At 48.0% G+C, this 19,178-nt stretch overlaps 1 protein-coding gene across 2 annotated transcripts in view; it reads left to right on the top strand.

The window, feature by feature from the left end:
* The first annotated feature begins 1,749 nt into the window (after positions 1–1,749).
* cdon (cell adhesion associated, oncogene regulated) overlaps positions 1,750–19,178 on the top strand; it is a 30,703-nt gene continuing 13,274 nt past the window's right edge. For both annotated transcript variants that reach the window (XM_062386523.1, XM_062386522.1), the window contains exons 1-7: positions 1,750–2,167; positions 14,748–14,886; positions 15,648–15,926; positions 16,420–16,566; positions 17,222–17,365; positions 17,460–17,759; positions 17,848–18,117. In XM_062386523.1, the coding sequence (XP_062242507.1) occupies positions 14,814–14,886; positions 15,648–15,926; positions 16,420–16,566; positions 17,222–17,365; positions 17,460–17,759; positions 17,848–18,117 (1,213 nt within the window). In that variant the 5' untranslated portion in view covers positions 1,750–2,167; positions 14,748–14,813. The remainder of the gene's footprint in view (positions 2,168–14,747; positions 14,887–15,647; positions 15,927–16,419; positions 16,567–17,221; positions 17,366–17,459; positions 17,760–17,847; positions 18,118–19,178) is intronic.

The following is a 19,178-nucleotide window of genomic DNA, read 5'->3' as shown; positions in this document are numbered from 1 at the left end:
ATTATTGTAGCAGAATGCTCCAAATTTTACATTTTAGTAGGAAATTCATGACATGAATTCTTCATCCCTTTGTTTATGTCAACACTGACATTAAACCAGTGTAAGTGAAAGTATAATTTGCTTTGTTTACATGGGTGACACTTTATATAACACTATATAATCACCTGCCTGCCTGAGCAACCGGAGACAGGTCACTGAGAGGTCGGCTGCAAACTACAATAAGTCATCTCTCATGTTTCCAATGTGCTTCAAGTCAACAGCCCTGCCAAGTGTTTAATCTTTTTGTTTTACTTCTACAATTCTCTCTCTACAGATATACAAGAGATAATTACAAATCACAGACAGACAGATTGATTGATCCTAAAGTAAATTTGCATATCCCAATGTAAATTGTCACTTTTTATATTTATATTAAATTATATATTATACCAAAAAAAAATACACATGCAGTGATACAAGTTGAGCTCAGTGTGTCCAGGTGTGTTAATACATGGTTCACCAGGTTACTCTGAGGTTAACAAGGTAAGTTCACACAGAAGTCAACCAGGTGAGTTACACTGTTGTTAACCAGGTGAGTTAACTCTGAAGTTACCCAGGTGAGTTAACTCTGAAGTTAACCAGGTGAGTCTGAAGTTAACCAGGTGAGTTAACTCTGAAGTTAACCAGGTTACTCTGAAGTTAACCAGGTGAGTTATCTCTGAAGTTAACCAGGTTATGCTGAAGTTAACCAGGTGAGTTAACTCTGAAGTTACCCAGGTGAGTTAACTCTGAAGTTAACCAGGTGAGTCTGAAGTTAACCAGGTGAGTTAACTCTGAAGTTAACCAGGTTACTCTGAAGTTAACCAGGTGAGTTATCTCTGAAGTTAACCAGGTTATGCTGAAGTTAACCAGGCGAGTAAACTCTGAAGTTACCCAGGTGACTTAAGACTGAAGTTAACCAGGTTACACTGAAGTTAACCAGGCGAGTCTGGAGTTAACCAGGTTACACTGAAGTTAACCAGGTGAGTTAACTCTGAAGTTAACCAAGTTACTATGAAGTTAACCAGGTGACTTAAGACTGAAGTTATCCAGGTTACACTGAAGTTATCCAGTTGAGTTAACTCTGAAGTTAACCAGGTGAGTTTAAACTGAAGTTAACCAGGTGAGTTTAAACTGAAGTTAACCAGGTTACACTGAAGATAAACCAGTTGAGTTAACTCTGAAGTTAACCAGGTGAGTTTAAACTGAAGTTAACCAGGTTACACTGAAGATAAACCAGAGTTAACTCTGAAGTTAACCAAGTTACTATGAAGTTAACCAGGTGAGTTTAAACTGAAGTTAACCAGGTGAGTTTAAACTGAAGATAACCAGGTTACACTGAAGATAAACCAGAGTTAACTCTGAAGTTAACCAAGTTACTATGAAGTTAACCAGGTGAGTTTAAACTGAAGTTAACCAGGTAAGTTAACTCTAAAGTTAACCAAGTTACTATGAAGTTAACCAGGTGAGTTTAAACTGAAGTTAACCATGTTACACTGAAGTTAACCAGTTGAGTTAACTCTGAAGTTACCCAGGTGAGTTAACACAAGTTACCCAGGTGAGTCAGCGCGGAGGAGGAAGTAGCCCGTTTCTCTCTCCGTCTGGTTGTAAAAGCTGTTCCCTGAGCCCGGTGCCTCCCCCTCGGCCTCCCCCCCTGCCTCCCCCTCGGCCTCCCTCCCTCTCCCCAGGAGCTGCGGGGCTGGGACTCGACACATTCCTGCTTTGACGAGCAGCTCCGCCGCGGCCGCGATTCGCTGAGCAACTCGACACTGGTTCAGAGATGTGTAGAGCCGGAGGATCCGTGGAGGAGCCGCAGTAACGGGACGGACACAGGAAGAGCCCGCGCGGGGGAAACACTCCGGGACCTACCGCTTCTATCCCAACTATTCCACCGCCACCACCTCCGCTCCACCAGGGGGGGAGTCGTCGCACCTTCGCCCCCGAGAAGCCTGCGCTGCTCCGCCGCGGCTGTGGAACGAACTCCCCTCTCTCCGCGCGTCCACCTCCGGCTGTGTTCATGTTCCCCGCGTCGCCTCTCCCTCCCGGCCCGGGTCTAATGGAGGGCCCCGTAAGGATTTGCCACCAGAAGAATGCGTCTCGCTCCTGATTCCGCCGACGGCTCGCAGCTTTTTTCGCCCCAGCGAGAGAGGTAAGGACAGGGGGAGCGCGCAGGGGGAGTCCGGGCCGGCCTGGGTGCCTCGCTGGCCGGGCTGAGGAGCTACAGGGGGCGGTGTGTGAGTGTGTGTGAACACCGGGGCCAGACCGAGCTCCGGAGGGAGTCACAGAATAAAAAGAGGTTTTAAGTTTGTTTCCCAAATATCAGAAAGTTTTGAGTAACTTGGTTGAAAGTGGAGAGAAGAGTGAGCACGCGCCTGTCTGGTAAACTGGGGGCGCCCGTGCACTGATATTAATGTGTACACATCCATGAATGAAGTACATCTACTCTGAAATACTACTGGGTTGCATATATTCTTTAGTATAAAAACCTTTTCCTCTCTATGGCACAGAGGAGATAAACCCATATAGTGTGTATTTCCATGCCCTGCAGGCTTCATCTTTTTCTTATAGATTACAATCTGCAGACAGGAAAAGAAAAAAGAGAAAAGCCCCCTCATGCATTTCTTTTGTATTTGCACAACAGAAGCCTCCGACATGTCCTGATTGTTCAGCAGGGATCTGTCTGTCCTCCTCAGCTCAGCTCAGCTCAGCTCAGCTCGGGACGTGTAACCCAGAGGAAGGAGTCTGGGTGTTTGTTTGGTAAACAGCCCTGGAGGCTCAGGGACACCTCACTGGAACATCTCCCAGTTGGAAACACATGGGCTGCACTGCTGGTTTTCTTTGTTTTTTATATAGAAAATCTTAAATAAGTCACTGGTTTGGTGGAAAGAGACTGAAATACATGAGACGTGACTTTGTTCTGAAGTTGTATTTTCTATATATTATGGATCCAGTTGGTCCAGGAGCCGGCTGTCTGCCACATTCACCACCGTTGCAGGAACTCTGTGGCTTAGACTAATATTTGAACGTTTTTCTTCCTCGCCCTCCGCAGACAGAGAGCCTTTATTGTTTTAGATGAGTCCCCCGAGGCGGTGTCATAAACGGTGGTTTGGTAAATCCCTGTTAATATTTGGCAAGTGCACAAATCACCGGGCGAAAGCGGAACCAAATGGACTGGTGCCTGCCTGCTGGGATGAGAGTGTCACTGTTCACACACTGGGAACATGTTTGTTTTACTTATTTGGGATTAGGGATGAAATATAAGTGCAGTTATTCACATTATAAAAACAATAGAGATCTTAAAAAATCAATCGGCAGCTTCTCCTTTGATTGAATTTAACTTTTGTGTGTCCTTGATTTGAAAAAATAACTCTAAGACTGATTGTGTACTTGAGTTTATTCTACACAGGTTTTGTTATGTTGTGATCTGCTCAGCTGCATCTTAGGAACATTAAGGGACCTTTTAAAATAAGTTTTTTTGAACAAAATATAAGATTAATCACACTTTTTTAAATGAAATACACATATATGAAGTATATTTTGGTAGAACATAGCTAAATGTGTACAAACATGCACAATGTAGATATGATTATATGAATATACGGTTTTCAAAAGTGGATTACATCAAAGAGGTGACAGAGTAAAAGTGATTGTAATGATGTGACTGTAGAAACCAGTTGAAGTCACTTTTCTTCCCACCTCCTCCCTCCAAGTAATTTCCTGCCTCCGCTGCTGTCCCCTATCATCAGAGCCTCGCGGGGACTTTTGTTACATGGGGGCAACTCTTCAGAAAAGTGAACACTTAAAAGTTGTCAAGAACAAAGTCCCGAATCCCTCTCGAATGCATGACATCCAGTCGGTGGGTCACACATGGCTGCTCGCACATAAAACCCTCTCAAGTTCAAACAGTTGCTCGTGCATTGTTGCGTCCCGCGGGGGACAAGGAGACACTTCCGATGGCTTTCAGATCCTCTCGGGCTCTGCAGATATTGGGTGAGCTTTTGACAGAGGGCAGAGAGAGATTTGCTCTTTTGTGTTCAGACGCTGGCAACAACGTTCACTTTTAAAAACCAGAGAGCCGGCCTCAGGTTCTGATTCTGACTCTATGACTCTTTTCCTCCTGAAAAGGTGTAGGAGTGTTATTCTTTTGCGGCCGCCTTCCACCAGCCGGCCTCGTTTATACTTAATAGACTCCATGATTTCCTTTAATACCTCGCTCCCTCGCCCTGACCACAATGTGTCCTGTGGCTGCAGTATTTTAGGGTCAGCGTGTGGACAAACCTCTTCTCTGGGTTTCTCCCTGTACGCTGGTGCAGTTACAGCGATAGAATACAGTTCTTACGCTCGTATATATTTTGAATAAGTGATGTTTTCAGATGTTGTAGATTGCAGATTCATGCTTTCGCTGTCAGTCGCCCTTTGTTGGACACTGGACATATTACCGAACGGCGTCGTGCTCAAAGAGAACGTGAACATTTATCTTGTGAACGAGAAATAAACCCAGAAGTACAAGTACAAGCTGCATGACCAATAGCTGCTGCATTTTAAGACCTCTGGATAGTTGTATGATGATCAGAATCAGAAAGGATTTATTGACAAGTAGGTTTACACCTACCTGGAATTTTCTTTGGTAAAAAAGGTGCAAACATTGAACATAAAACATAAAAACACAATAAGTACTTCAAAGACACGATAAGTACTTCAGAAAAGAAAGAAATAACTGCACATAAAACAAAACCAAATATATACAAGATGTAAAAATTGAAATGCAAAACAGGAGTGAATGGGAATGTACAATATGCAGTACACTGTTGTGTGTGTTAATGTAGCACAGAACATCCATGTTGTTAGTATGTGTGATTTTCCCCCCCCGCTGTGATTCTGCAATGAGAACATGATTGAATCAGAGAAACAGCGTCTCAGAAATCAGTGTGTGTTTTTCTGATTTGCAGGGAAATTAATAAACCATTAGTGCCACAGCTCTTATCAGACGAACCCGAACAAAGCACAACCATGCCATTAGGGCCAGTTTGAATAATGTTTGAGCCATTAGGGTGCTGGCTAATGATAAACACATGTTGCTGTAGGGGAAGAACTATGTTAAGTGGGGCAATTTGAATGTAAGCATGTGTAATGATACCAGCCCCTGCTCTCATAATGGCTCTCTTGATTTTTTTTTTTTTCGTGGAGCAGCATTTTAATCACGCCACCACAGACGCAGCAGCAGTGACAAGCGCTTGTTGAACAACGACACCAGGAAGCGAGCGTGTACACAATTAGTCGATTAAGGGCACGTCAATTAACTGAGGGCTGAGACGCAGAGGAGTGATTCATTGATTGACATTTTTCAAGCGTGAATGTCAAACTGCTCTCAGCCTTTTGAAAGAGTGTTTTCAAGTTGTTTAATATAGATTTGATTTAAAATATTGGATATTTTGGGAGAAATTAAGGTTTACGGTATAGTTTCATAGACCAAACGATTAATTGGTTTATATAAAAAGCTCGTTATAGCTTTACATGGCAGTAGATAAGTGGATGAGTGTCTATCTGAGGTGAGTGTGGTTGGTAGAGGGTGTGTCCACATGGGTAACTAAAGTATATTCTGGGCACCTCCCACATTCTCCTGCTCTCGAGGCCGTACAGATCTGAGGCCGGCGAGCAAACCTCAACGCCGGCCTTAAGCGAATGCAAGTGAATTTAAACCCTAAATCACAGTGTGGCCCGGTTGTTTATTTGGTTTTGCGCTGTGATCTGTCATATCTTCGCGGCAAAAGGTCAACCTTTAGCCGAGAAGACATGTTCGGAGCGTCATAAAACACAGGAGGGGAGAGAGGGGGGGGGGGGGGGGGTATGTAAATTTCAAGCAACCACCTTATTTTTCCTCATCCTCACAATATTTTGACCGCTGGAATTAGGTCTCGCTCGTTTGCTAAATCTCACACGGCTAATCCATGTCAGCTTCTTGGTACAATAAAGAATTCAGTGTGCCGTTTGTTTGGTTGACGTTTGACCCGCCGCTACTCCCAAACTACAACCGGGCTTGTTTTGAACTCTTAACACATCGCCGTCCTTCTGCTCTCATTTCTCAGAGATGGAGTCATGCTGCAGCGTTTCTCTCCCAGTTTCTAACGCTGGCCTTTACTCCGGGAGCTTCAGCTCTCATTCGTCAAGGACCCGGGCCGAGCTCAGGCCCCATTAGATGGACTGAGGGGAGTTTTGGGCAGACGGCCAAACGGCCCCAATGTTCAAGGAGCCGGGGGGCGGAGGGTGCTGATTGACAACACCCAGCAGCCATGAGCGAGGGGTTGATGGGAAAGATGGGCAGGTCAGAAAAAGGGGTTTGAGTTCTTGTGACTGCTGGGCTGGTGAGTGCACCCTGCAGCTGCAGCGCTAACACACACACACACCCAAAAGAGAGAGACTTCACTTTCCACCCTCGCTCTCCCTCAGAGGACAAGCTGTGAGCGGAGCCGGGTAAATTGAAGAAATCCGCGAAGGCAAACGCAGTAGCTGAAGGTGTCCCCTGTGTTTACGTGGAGCTGTCATCGGCGGCACTTCTTATCTGCTCCGAGCTCGCACCGTCATTACTTTAACTACACAAACGCATATGTCCCCCCCTTTCCCAACTTTCTCCCGTGTCCCCCAAGTCTGACAGATGATCCAAACAGCCCCGGCGCTGACTCGCTGTACTATGCAAGCATGTTACTCCAGGAGGTTACAGATGGGCTGCGAGCTTCCTCCGGGCACGGCTCCCTCCTAAATGCCAAAGGGCCGAGCCGACTGCAGCCCGCGACGTGTACGACCACCTTTCAACAGACGGCCGTGTCGGGTTTTTCTAAAGATTCAGAAAAACCTGGAAGGACCTGAAACTGGATAATGACTTTCGAGAGATGTGAGAAATGAAATGAGAAACATCGGGGCGTAATTGTTAAGACAAACAAACAGTGTTTTCAGAGCAGCAGAAACAGATGTTCCAGCCCAGCCACTGGAAGAGCAGGGGGACGACGCCGCTGCAGGGCCGAGGACGTCTGCTTCTTCTCGGGAAGATGTTTTGTTTTCTGTTACTGTAACTGGAAGGCAGGCTGCGACTAAACATATATGTCTGCGCTTTCAATATGATAAGGGAATGTAAACCGATACGGCGAGCGATAGATGATGAAAGTACCTCAACCGCAGATGGTCAAGAGCTGCGACACGTGGAGGACACACGTTGATAGAAACCATGATTTTTTTTTTAACTGTAGGAAAACGTTTTGTTCTCTTGGCTCAGATCAAATCTCAAACACAGCTGGTAGGTTTGATGAAAAAGACCAGAAGGCAAAGAAAGGTATTTTTGCCACATGGTTTGACGTTTGTTAGTTTCTGGAGATGCCTTTTTATTATATGCTCATTATCATTCAAGGGAGTGCTCCTTGGCTGGAGCAGCTGTAATGTACATGATGCAGGACACCGCATGTACGAGAGAGAGAGAGAGAGAGAGAGAGAACAAAAGCTTCTCCCGGAGGGTTCGACGTGGCATTTTTTTACACAGCGCTCGCCTCCTCTTTCCAAAAACAACAATTTTCCTCATCGTTTTCAATCGAATGCAACGACGCAACAACCCTTTGTCTTCTGCTGTTCTTTAAATCATTCCTCAGCCCCGGGGAGGATTTCAGCAGGTGAACTTCTGAACCGGACCCTCGCCTGACAGCTCTCTTTGCAGAAGTATTTCAGAACATGCGAGGGATTCTTCTTTTTTTTTGTGTGTGTGCATCCTCAGCGTCTTCCTGTTTGCCAGCTCCATTTCTTTTTTCCCTTCCTGCATCTGACCCCGACTGAATAAGCCCCGACTAAGTCCGTCGCTTCAGCGCAGGCCTCAGGAGCCTTTTCTTCTCAAAACTTTTGAGCAACCGCAACTTTCTATTTCAAATGTTGAACCAATAAGTCACATCTGACGTTGGTTTTTTTTTTTTTCAGACTGCGAGTGCTGTTGAAAAGCCAGCCCAGGGATCAGCAGGACTATATTAAGGCAGAAGTAGTGGCTGGCACTCCCCTCTGGCTGACAAACAGGCTACTTGTTTGAAGGGCTGTTTTTGAGTGTGAGGCCGTGTGGGTACTGCTGCCGCTGCCTGCCTCCAGGCCTGTGGTTACGGGTGCCATTTTGGGCCCTTCCCTCCACCAAGATGTGGCCCCTTGGGGAGCGACGGAACCCCTTATTTGTAAAAAGAGATATTCAAAGTGAGCGGAGGAATTTGTGTCAGAGGGATGGAACATATGGTTCGGTTGCAGCCTTCTGCATCGTGCTGGGAATCTTTCGGAGATGGAGCCGTTACTCAATGTGCTGCAGTCAAGTGTCGGGTCCGCCCGGTGATTTATGGATTCATGGTCTGACCAACTTTTATCAAGTAAATATAAATCAGTGTTATTTCTTTGCGGTGCTCGTACACAGTAGCAAACACAAACAAACGCCACGGTATCGGTATTGTTACTGTGTTTTGCTGTTGTCATGCGGTTGTGTTTCTCTTGAAAACGTAATTTCACCAAAACGCTCTCCTCACCTCCAGCAACCCGGACCCCAAACATGTTTCTTATGATTTGACCAAGAGCCAGAAGTGGAAACTCAGACGATGTGTGTGTTGATACATCACCACCGAGTTTGTTTTGCGATCACTTGATTGCCACACAACAAGCTTGAAGTGTGACATGGCGGGACGGATAAACATTTAGACAAACTAAATAAAGCGTTTACATGCTCCGGAGGGGACGGAGTATTTATCTTTGCGTCCTCACACTTGTACATACAAGGGAGACTGTTTGCTTGTTTGGGTTTTTGCAAGAGATTTGTCGAATTGGTGAAGACTAATTATATTTGAACCTTTTTTTACATGTGTTTGTTTTTGTTCCGCTGGCTCGCTGTGGAGCTCAGACCTTTTTTAGTCCCCCCCTCCTTCCTCCCCCTTCCTGTGAATACACGACCATTATAGTTGCCGAGTCAATTCATCATCCTGAGAAATGAAAGTACTCGGTACATACTGTTTTTCTCACGCCTCTCAAGTGACAAACAAAGGAAAACACCCTGTGAGCAACCGACTCCATTTGTATTTTTGGCCGGTTTAAAAACCGACTTTGTAAAAACGCAGTTCCTTCTTCGTAGCTGTTTGGACAACCGGCCGATTTGTTTTTGTGGCATATGTTTGAAATTAGGTTATTTGATGTATGTTTTAGTCTGAAAGTGCTTTTGGTCGTCGGCCAGGGAACCATCAGGAGGAGACTGAGCAGGAACTGTTGTCTGCGTCTTTGCTGCTTGTTGCCTTAGAGACACAGGGAGTGATGGAATCCAGGAGAGCTGGGGAGGGACGGGAGATTGCGCCGAGGGGAGGAAGGGCGGGGGGGGCAGCTGGATCAGATCACTGCATGCCCATAGTTCACAGCCTACACAAGAGCATTTCAACACACAAGAGAGCGTCTCCACTCCCCCGGAGAAGGTGGACGTTTGGCAAACTCCATAATTTTTCCTCCCCTGCATCGATGTGTTTTTTCTCTCATCTCTCTAATCAAGGCTGATACGGAGGAATGTGAATCTGTGGCCTCCTCTGCCCTGGTGCCACGGCTGCACAATCCCAGCTCCCCTCTCGCCTGGCGTGATGAATCAGACTCTTGGCACATGTTGGAGATCAGTGTTATAACACACCCTGCAGGCAAGAAGGCCTTCTTGTGCATTCCTCCTTTCCATCAGAATTACCTTTTTTCGTCTGAACAGACGTTCCCCTGTGGGCTGAAAGGCCTGTGAAATCAGCCGGAAGGGCCTAGAGCGCCTCGACAATGGGGAAGGGTTGTTAGTTACATGCGCTTTGCAAAAGGTCTCGAGGTGGACTTGTATGGTGGCGATACCCGTGGATCTGTTTCCAGTGTCCGAGGCCGCTATTGAGTTTCGCCCCTGTGGTTAATCCTGCTGTTCAGGACCTTGGGAAACAACCGTACCTCCCCACACTCCTGTCCCTCCTCCCCACAGATTCCCAGGAAAAACAAGACATTGCAGAACAATCTCCAATTAAGATGGGTCTTACATACTGTACCATTCAGTCCCCACTCGCTCTCCCCCACCGTCTCAGTCTTTCTGCCCCCCTCCACCCACATTTCTCTCCCCTCTCAGCCCGCTGTTTGTGTCCTCGGCCAACAGGCCTCGGGGCAGAATTAGCGCTGTCTCCCAGGTCCCGGCCCTGGCACTTTGGGAGGGTCGGGCTTTGGTGAACGGAGGCGTTGGGGGGGAGGAAGGGAGGGGAAGGGTATGTGTGTCCTTGGTAAACAGGGCTTTGTGGGATGTGACTGTCTGATCCCTGGGGGCCTCTCCTTTCATTCCTCCTCTCATCTGATCCCACACCAGGCTGGTGTCGTCAGGGCTGCGGCGTCGCAGAGTTCTGGGACCCGCTTGGCCTCGCCGTCACCCCGTGCCTCCCGGACTGCTAATGCTCGGCCCGCCGGCAAACACACAGAGGGGCGGCAGTGTCTGAAAAGCAGGCCGTCCTCGAAGATGTCTCTCGCTTGTCTCCTGCAGTCCCACTGAGTGTGAATGATTTATTGAAGACTCAACTCTCCTGCAGAATGTCAGGTTCAGGCGAGGGCAGGTCTTTTAGTTTTACGGGTCGGCTAAACCCTTCCAACGTTGTTTTCTCTTTACCTCTCAGGGGGAAACCAACAGCGCCTCTCGTCTTTGCCATCGTAATTCCCTGAATTGATTCCAAATCATGTCTCCCTCTTTCCCTCCCTTTCTTTAGCTCTCTTCCCTTCTCTAAGTCGGTCCCACTTGTTTTAATAACGTCTCGGTCTTTAATCAGACCGAGTTAGACCATACCACTCATTAGTTTCCTCAGTGGCCCCATGCTGCCTCACCCAGAACCGATAGAGGAAGCTAATAATGGCCTACATAGAGTCTCTTCTCTCGGGAGGCTCTTCCCAAACTCCTCCGCCGAGCTCAATGCAGTTGGGTTGAATCATCAGTCGGATTTGGCAGCCGAGGACGCGAATGCAGCCATTATCTATGCGTCTCTATCTCCGGGCCAAATAAAGAGGGAGGAGAAGAGTCTGGGCTTTGCACATTTTCACCTCACAGAGAAGGGCTCACCTCTTTGCAGCCCCAGCTCCTTCTACTCCCCTCCCAGAGAGCTTTTCTCTCCAGTTTCTCTCGTATGCCCCCCCCCCCCTCCCAATGCCTCTCATCTTCTTTTGAATTTATCTCCCATCTCTTGTGTGTGAGTCTCCCTCTCTTTCTCTTTCTCTCTGTCTCTCTCTCTGTGGAGCTGAGGAATGTGTGTGCTGCAGATCCTCTGTCAGTGAGATGTGGGGCGAGTGCAGACAGGTTTGGGGTATAGCATGTGAATCGGCTTCAGCACACATGTCAGATTAGACCATCATACCAGAAAAGACTTGCTCGTTCTCTTACACCCGACTGCTCCCTCGCCCTTAAAGTCTTTATCTCCCACTCCGGCTTAATGGCCACTTGTTACAATTCTCCCTCCCTCCCTCTTTTTTTTTTTTTTTTTTTCGGGGGAAGATAAACCTTTCTGATTTATTGGATTTGTACCACTCCGGTGTATTGATTGTGGTGGCAGCCGGGATCGGCCCCCTGTTATCCAATCAGCGTTGGAGCTGCTCCGCGATGTTGGCCGTTGGCTCTGGTTCAGCGGTGCAGTCGTGTGAAGCGGAGAGGAGGCCTGCAGGCCCCGGCCTCCGTCGGCAGCACCAGTTGTGACCTGTTCCTCCTCTGCCCTCCTGGTCTTTGATGCGCCGCCGTGTTGCTTTTGTCCCTGTTTACCCAATACGACAGGGATATGGGCCAGCCCCACATGGGGGCAGATGGGGCTTTAAGTAGTTCCTGCAGAGAGGAGGCCTAAAAAGAAGTGCAGGTGCTAACCCCCACCGCCACCATCCCCACCGCCCACCTACCCCCCCGAACTCAAACCCCTTTCCCTTCCCTGAGGGAAGCCTGTCAGTGTGTTTATTTTTTCCTGTGTCATCACCAGGAATCCCTCTCGTCCTACAAGGGGATAGATGTGAGTTTTGTGTTACTACTAAGATGGATGGATAAAGCTTCTGCGTGTTAATGCCACAGTTTATCTCTGGAAGGGAGAGCGACAGATAAAATACGAGTTTTAAAACTTCGAGAAAAGGATTGAAGGATTGGAGGAGGAGACTGTTGTTTCACACACTTAAGCCAGGTGTCAGTCAAACATTTCCCAAGCATGCGTGGGTCAACCCCCTCACCTGTAAAAAAAAAAGAGTGGAACTTTTCCACTTGAACTCACTGACACTGACCTCCTTTATTTTCATAAACAGTCACATGTGTCTGTATATCAGCTTTCAATGGCGTCTGTTTGGTGCGCAGGATGTCTCTGCAATTTACAGCCGGTCGACCCTGCGTTGAGAATGGTCTTGCATCTCCAGTGTATAAGTGCAAAAACAGAGAGTAATACAAGATCAGGGACGGGAGCAGGGAATTTGGAAGGAAGGATTTTCTTCCTTTTACGTTTGTGTAGTCTGGAGATTTGAGGAGAGCCGAGGAGCGAGGGAGTGGGCCAGCCCGGAGATCAACGCCGGACCAGAGGAGTCGGCTCTCGGGCTGATCAGACTTCATTTGACGAGGACTTCCCCCTTTTGTCAGAGAACCACTCCAGCCTTTGTCTGGGGGGGGCGTCTGCTCAGGAGGAAGCAGGACTTGCCTTCTCCACGCCAGCATCGGGACAACTCTCTGTGATGAGGGATACAAGATATCCTCTCAGTGTCTGTCTCCACTGAGGCGGCTTCATGGTGGCGGATGTCAGAGGGAAAGCCAAACAGATAAGGAGCAGGAATGATGCCCCTGTGTTTCCTCGTTGTGCCAGATCGATGGGCCAGATAGGCAGCTGTGTGTGTGTTTACACGAGGGCACCCAGTCGGAGCTGTATCGCCCAACCGCTTCGCCCACTGGGAGGAAGTGAACGCTCGAACTCAGACGCAGGCAGAAAATTAGATAAAGACAGAGAGGGTTGCAAAATCGGCTCTTGGTCCTCGTCGTACCATTTACCAATGTGCCTGCGCTTGGCTGTGCATTTTTATAGCACTGTTGCTTATTATTGTAATTATATATCATTATTCCGGCACAGAGAGAAAGATAGTTTCCATTGATGACATGGGGGCAGCGTGCAGGGCCTGTTGCAACTTGTGGGATAAAGAAAAACGCCAGCGTGAGAGATGTGGGTTTGATCTGCCTGAGTGGGAATGCACACACTTTAACTGGAGCCTGAAACGCATGAGGACGCACAATGTAGTGCGTTCAATCCTACACACTCAGAAGAACGTGTCGTTGTTGTAGAAGTTTAAACTGAAAATGTAACTTTTGCGATTGGGTTTGATTGTTTCTTTCCAGTTTTAAATGTTACTTTAAAGCACTTTTGTTGTGTGTGTGTGTGTGTGTGTGTTGCTGGTGGTGACCTCTGGGGGCTGGTCCAGGGCTACCAGACACCCGCTGGTTCACCCTCTCTCTCTGCTCCTCCCTGACCCCTGACCTCCGGGTGAGAAGGGGGCGTGGGCCAGGAGCTGGGAGAGTTTATTATTTCCTGCCTCCTCTCTCCTCCTCCTCTCATGTTGCCCTCTGAGAGAGAGAGAGAGAGAGAGCGAGAGAGCGAGGGGGCAAGATGAAGCGAGTGAGAAACGAGTGTGTGAATAAAGCATCTGTGTCTCATTGGTTGGATCACAGAGGAGCGAGTGTCTGCCCAGCGTCACTCACAGCCAGCGGTGAAACTCTGGATAATTGATGGATCATTGAGGTCATTTATAAAGCGAGATTTTCTGCTTTCGTTTTTCTTTTCATAATTGCAAATTGGACATAATCATGTTTCTTGAGTTTTCAAAGCAGTTCAAAGAATCCGGGCAGTTTGTTTTTTTCCCATCACCTACCCGAGAGGAGGCTAAGCATCTTGACCTGTTTGACTGTTGCCCAGATGAAACTGTGTTTAGGTTGGAGGGCTCGAAACCCGCTCGGCTTCACTGATCCCACGCAGACATCATCCTTTTTAATTTGACCCACCCCTCGGCCTTTTTCCGCTAGCGTCTGCGAGCCGTCGAAGCGCCAGTGTGAATATCACAGCTGGACGGCCATTGTCCCTCTGGCCTCAGGCTCCAACCCTGCACCGACCAGTAACCTGGGATCAAAGCTGGCCCGGATTACTCTTAGCAAAAGAAGGGAGGAGGTGCCGCAGTTGGAGGGGGTCGGGTTGAAAAGGATCGAGGAATGCTCCTAATTACGTCCCCTCCACTCCTTTTCTGTCTCTCACTCCGGCTCCTCTCTTGTCTCCCCATGTGTGTCTGGGCCTGCACTTCAGGCTACAGTGAACCTGTGAGGGAGCAACACACTGTGACAAGAGAGTGATATTAAGAGCGAGGCGACAGTCTCTCCAGAGCCACTCCATTAGCGCGAGATCTTAGTGGCCCAGCGTGGGAGGGGGGGGGGGGGACAGAGGGGCCTCCGTGGAGACAGTGAAGTGGGTGAGAAGACGGGTCACAGGACGGGGAGGGAGCTGGAGATCAAGGAGTGTGTAAAGAGGATGTGTTGTGAAGATTAGAGAGATTGTCGTATAGAATTCATTTGCAGCCGAGTGGAGTTCTTTCCCCCCCCGCTCACATGTTTTAAAGTGTATTTCTGTCCCTGTGCACGTGCTGTCAGGTCTGCAGGCCGAGCTCTGGTCTGATGTGTTTCTCATCTCGTCTGTGCGCCGCAGGTTTGCAGAACAGACGGAGGCGTACGTGCTGGACAACACGGCTGCTGACAGGGGTCAAAGGGCACCATGGACAGTGGCCTAAGGGTCCTCCTGTCCACTGTGCTGTGTCTCAGCCAGTCTCTGCTCATCAGCTGCTCATGTAAGTTGCTTATCTTACACTTATATTTGTTTCTGAATGTTTATAAAGGGGACAAGTCGATGGCAGAAGTATCCTGGATAGAGACGCTACCATCTTACCCTGGTCATGTCATTTGGAGTCCTGAATCAATCTCAGCTGTCAATCTCAGCTGTCAATCATGACGTCTCAGCCTGTCAAATAACTGATTAAAATCAATCGTATCAGGAAAATTAAGATTTGACCAAACATCAGTTTGATAAGAGCGACTTCAAACGACAGAAAACGACTGGGGGGGAAAATGTATTTGACGTAGTTTGTGGGCTGGCCACAAGGGGGCAATCCAGATGTTTTGGCTTCACTTTTGGGGAGCTGTCATGTGACTGTTTATATTTTATTCATTTCATAATCAAGAAAAGAACATTGTTTAATGTGACACATGTTGTTCACTATTACATTTATCACCAGCTTTGCAGCTCTTATTATTTAAGTTGCATAATCTACAATTTTCACCCTCATCAGTTTACTTGTTGCTGTTTTAATCAAATAAAACCCTAAAATAACTTCATAAATAATAATAATATAATAAATCAAATTGTGCAACTGTAAATTAATAAAAATAAATTGTATTTGAAAAAAAGTACTTTGCTTCGTTTAAATTAGTTAAGGATTTATGTTTCTTAAAAAAAGTAGCTCTGTGTAATTTGAGCTATTTGACCCTTCATGTCAAAATGATTGATTTCTGATTCTGAACCTGTCTTTCTTTGTTCTCGTCTCCTCATCAGCTCAGTACCCGTTCTTCAGCTCCGAACCCGCCTCCCTGGTTCAGAGTCGAGGCTCCGCAGCTCGCCTGCGCTGCTCAGTGAATCCTCCGTCAGCCACCGTGTCCTGGCGCTTCCGAGGCCGTCCCCTGGACCAGGACGCCCTGCCTGATGTGGAGCTCAGCGGAGGCTCCCTCACCATCTCCTCCCTCCAGCCAGGCCACGCTGGCACCTATCAGTGTGTGGCACGCTTCGACCACGGGCCGGCCATCGCCAGTCGCCTCGCTCGTGTTGACATAGCAGGTACGGATACAGGGAACTGCCCCTCTGTGCATAATCGTGCTCACTTCAAAGCAGTTTGGTAGAGAAAGCAAGGAAGTGGCCTTGAGAAAGGGAAGGCCATTTTGTAAGTGCTGAACGCTGCCTGCTGCTGAGTGGCCGAGGGGAAGGAAGCAGTAGGAGTTTTTTTAGTCGGGCACCGATCCAAATGCCTCTTGACCGGTATCCTTAATGAGCCTCGGGCTTTCCTGTGGGGTGTGTTATGCTCCTGCTGGGATGCCGCTTGCTGTTGGACACGCCACTCAGGGGTTGACCCTGATCTTCAACTGTATCAAGCTAAAGAGAATCACTCACTGCAACAATAAACAAACCCAGGGATCCAACACAAACAGCTGGAGGAGCACTTCGGCCTTCGCTCTGCACCGCGCTGCCGCTCAGCTCAGACGGAATGTTTCACAGGCTGCAGAGAAAAACCCAGTTTGACTAAAGACTTCCTCTTTTTCTCTGACCAATGCAGAAATTTCCGAATATGAAGCCGGCAGACGACGGTCGTTGTCGGTGCAGGAAGGAAGCACGGTTCTCATCGAGTGTCCCCTGCCGCACAGCGTCCCTGCAGCACGACCCCGACTCCGAGTCCGAGGGGAGTGGATGGACGCGTCCACAGGTTTGTGTGAAACCAGTGAATTATGCTCTTCAGCTGGAGATTAACGATGTGATTCTATATAACATAAACAGTAGCAACAAGAGCTGTGGTTTTGTTAATCTAGTGCAGATTGTTTTTGCAAAAGAGTGAGCAGAAATATCTTTGATTACATTAAGTGTTTCTTTTAGGATTTTCACACATTTGGATAAAATCATATTTACAAAATTTAATTCACCCGGTCCTGGTTTAAGGTAAACACTGGGTCTTATGGTAGAGCACATACCAACAGGTTTGTTTAGTTCTTAAACACCATCAAGGAAAATTCACCAATTCTCCTGTATTTTGAGTTTCATGCAGGTATGAACATAATTTAAAGAGTCACATGTAATAACTGTTTTCACTTTTCACCGATGGATTTTATGTTTCATTAGTTTTGGAACAATTACAAATAAGTACATCAAATATCAAATATAGATTTGTTGACATTATTCCGTTTAACTGTACAATTTAAATCATAATTTGACTCTAAATTGAATTATGTAATAACTAAATGAACTCACCACAGGATCTAACATAGGAGACATTTAGGAACAAGTTCATGCGTCAGGCCCGGTATCTTGAATCTGTTTGTACAAGTTGTGTTATTATTGAAAATACTTCATCCTTCTCTTTCCAGGTGATTATTTAGTTCTTCCATCTGGAAACCTTCAGATTGTCTCCGCCTCGGTCCAGAACCAGGGGATGTACAAATGTGGGGCGTTAAACCCGATCACCGGTGAAACCGTCCTCCAGCCTCACGGCACCAAGTTATCAGTGAAACGTAAGTCAGGTGGTATCTCATGAGGACTCCTCCATCTGTCAGCTGTGTTTTCTGTTATCGTCTGCTAACGTGGGACATTTGTACGTTTTTTTAGATTTAGACGCCCCCCCCTCCTCCTCCTCGGTGCGGATAGTCTACCCCACCGCCCCCATGACGGTTGAGGTGCTTCAGTCGCGGCCTCTGACGCTGGAGTGCATCGTGTCCGGTCGTCCTGCACCGGCGGCCAAATGGTTCAAGGACGGCGAGGAGGTGGCACCGGGGCCTCGTCGCCAGCAGCAGCACGACAACCTGGCGTTTGCGACGGTGACGAGGAGCGACGAAGGGCGGTACGCCTGCACGGCCGAGAGCGAGCAGGGGAGCGTGGTCAGCGCCAACTACACGGTGACCGTCCTCGGTGAGACAGAGAGGAGGCAGTTCTCTACGTGGTGACTGGTTTTCAGCAGGTGGTCACGGAGGTTAACGTCTCGTCCTCTCCTCCACAGAGCCGGTGTCTGTCCTCCAGGGTCTGACGGACCAGCTCGTCTCTCCCGGCTCCAGTGCTTACTTCACCTGCGCGGCGAAAGGAAGCCCCTCCCCCAACATCACGTGGCTGTTCAACGCCGACCCCATCACGCCGTCAAGCCGCTTTCAGATCTCTGGATCCTCGCTGGTTATTACAGACGTGACACCACAGGATGTAGGCGTTTACCAGTGTGTGTTGGACAACGGGATCGGGTCGGCACAGTCACAGGGAATGATGACAACGCAATCAGGTAAATATCCACCAGTCATCTTATTCTGATTCGTTCTATTCTAGCTATCTCTGTTTTTCTTGTTGTCTTTTTTATCATTTATGTGGCGACTCAATAGCTGAATGTCTAAAAAACTGAAGTAAATGAATTTATACAACTTTAACTTTACCTGAGTGCTTCAGAAAAATGATTGAGTAGGTTTTTGTCTCCTTAAATCCTGAATTTCTTGCTGGTGTTAAAATTCGTGAAGGCTTCTCAGCAGGCAGGTTCTCTGTGGGCCTGCACGTACAGTAACTGCAGGGAGTCCTTGCTGTGTGTGTGTGTGTCTGTGTGTGTCTGTGTGTGTGTATTGCTGATGCTGGTAGGAAAGGTTTGGCCAAGGCCGCCCTCCTCCTGAGCCTTGAACTGAGCTTGAGCGTGAGAGTGAGCTTTGTGCACGCCGTCGGGGATAAGCCCCCGGACGCTGGAATGCAAGGAGTAGCCGTGGAGGGTTATGACGAGGAGCAGACCACCCAGCTGTCAACATCATACACAACTGCCTTTTATTTATTAACACATCACAACCCTCCCCTCCCTGCCCGGTTCTCCCCCAAGTGAACCCCCCCCCTCCACTCCACCTCTACTCCCAGGGCGCCTCCACGCCAAGGCCCCATTCCTCCTCAGCTCACCCCAGTATCTGCGGAGTGATTAATACCGAAGCATGTGGCACGTTAGGGAGGACGAGTCTGAAAAGAAGGAGGTTCCCTGTGGAACGGTTGCTGCAGGAACAAGAGTTTAGAGCTTTAATATCTGTGGCTGCAGATCGTACACAGAAAACAGAGCCAAGCTGATAGGGAGACGCGCCCAGCGGAGGTAAACACTCCGAGGTTTGGAGGTACCAGGCACCGCGGAGTATCGAACGCCCTTTTCATGCAGAGTAATCGCTCTGTTGTTGAAAATCATCACATGAAATATGTTTGGGTTAAATGTTTGGTGTTTCCATCGCAACTCCCTGCTCTCCTTCTTTGAGTGGGATGCACCACAGGGGAGATGTGGTGTCCTTGTTCTGGCGTGTGATTGGCTGTTGCATCGCCACCACTACT

The sequence above is a fragment of the Platichthys flesus genome, chromosome 4 (assembly GCF_949316205.1).
Source record: "Platichthys flesus chromosome 4, fPlaFle2.1, whole genome shotgun sequence".
Lineage (NCBI taxonomy): Eukaryota > Metazoa > Chordata > Actinopteri > Pleuronectiformes > Pleuronectidae > Platichthys > Platichthys flesus.
Note: the sequence above shows the minus strand (reverse complement) of the source record. Positions and strands in the feature narration are given on the sequence as shown.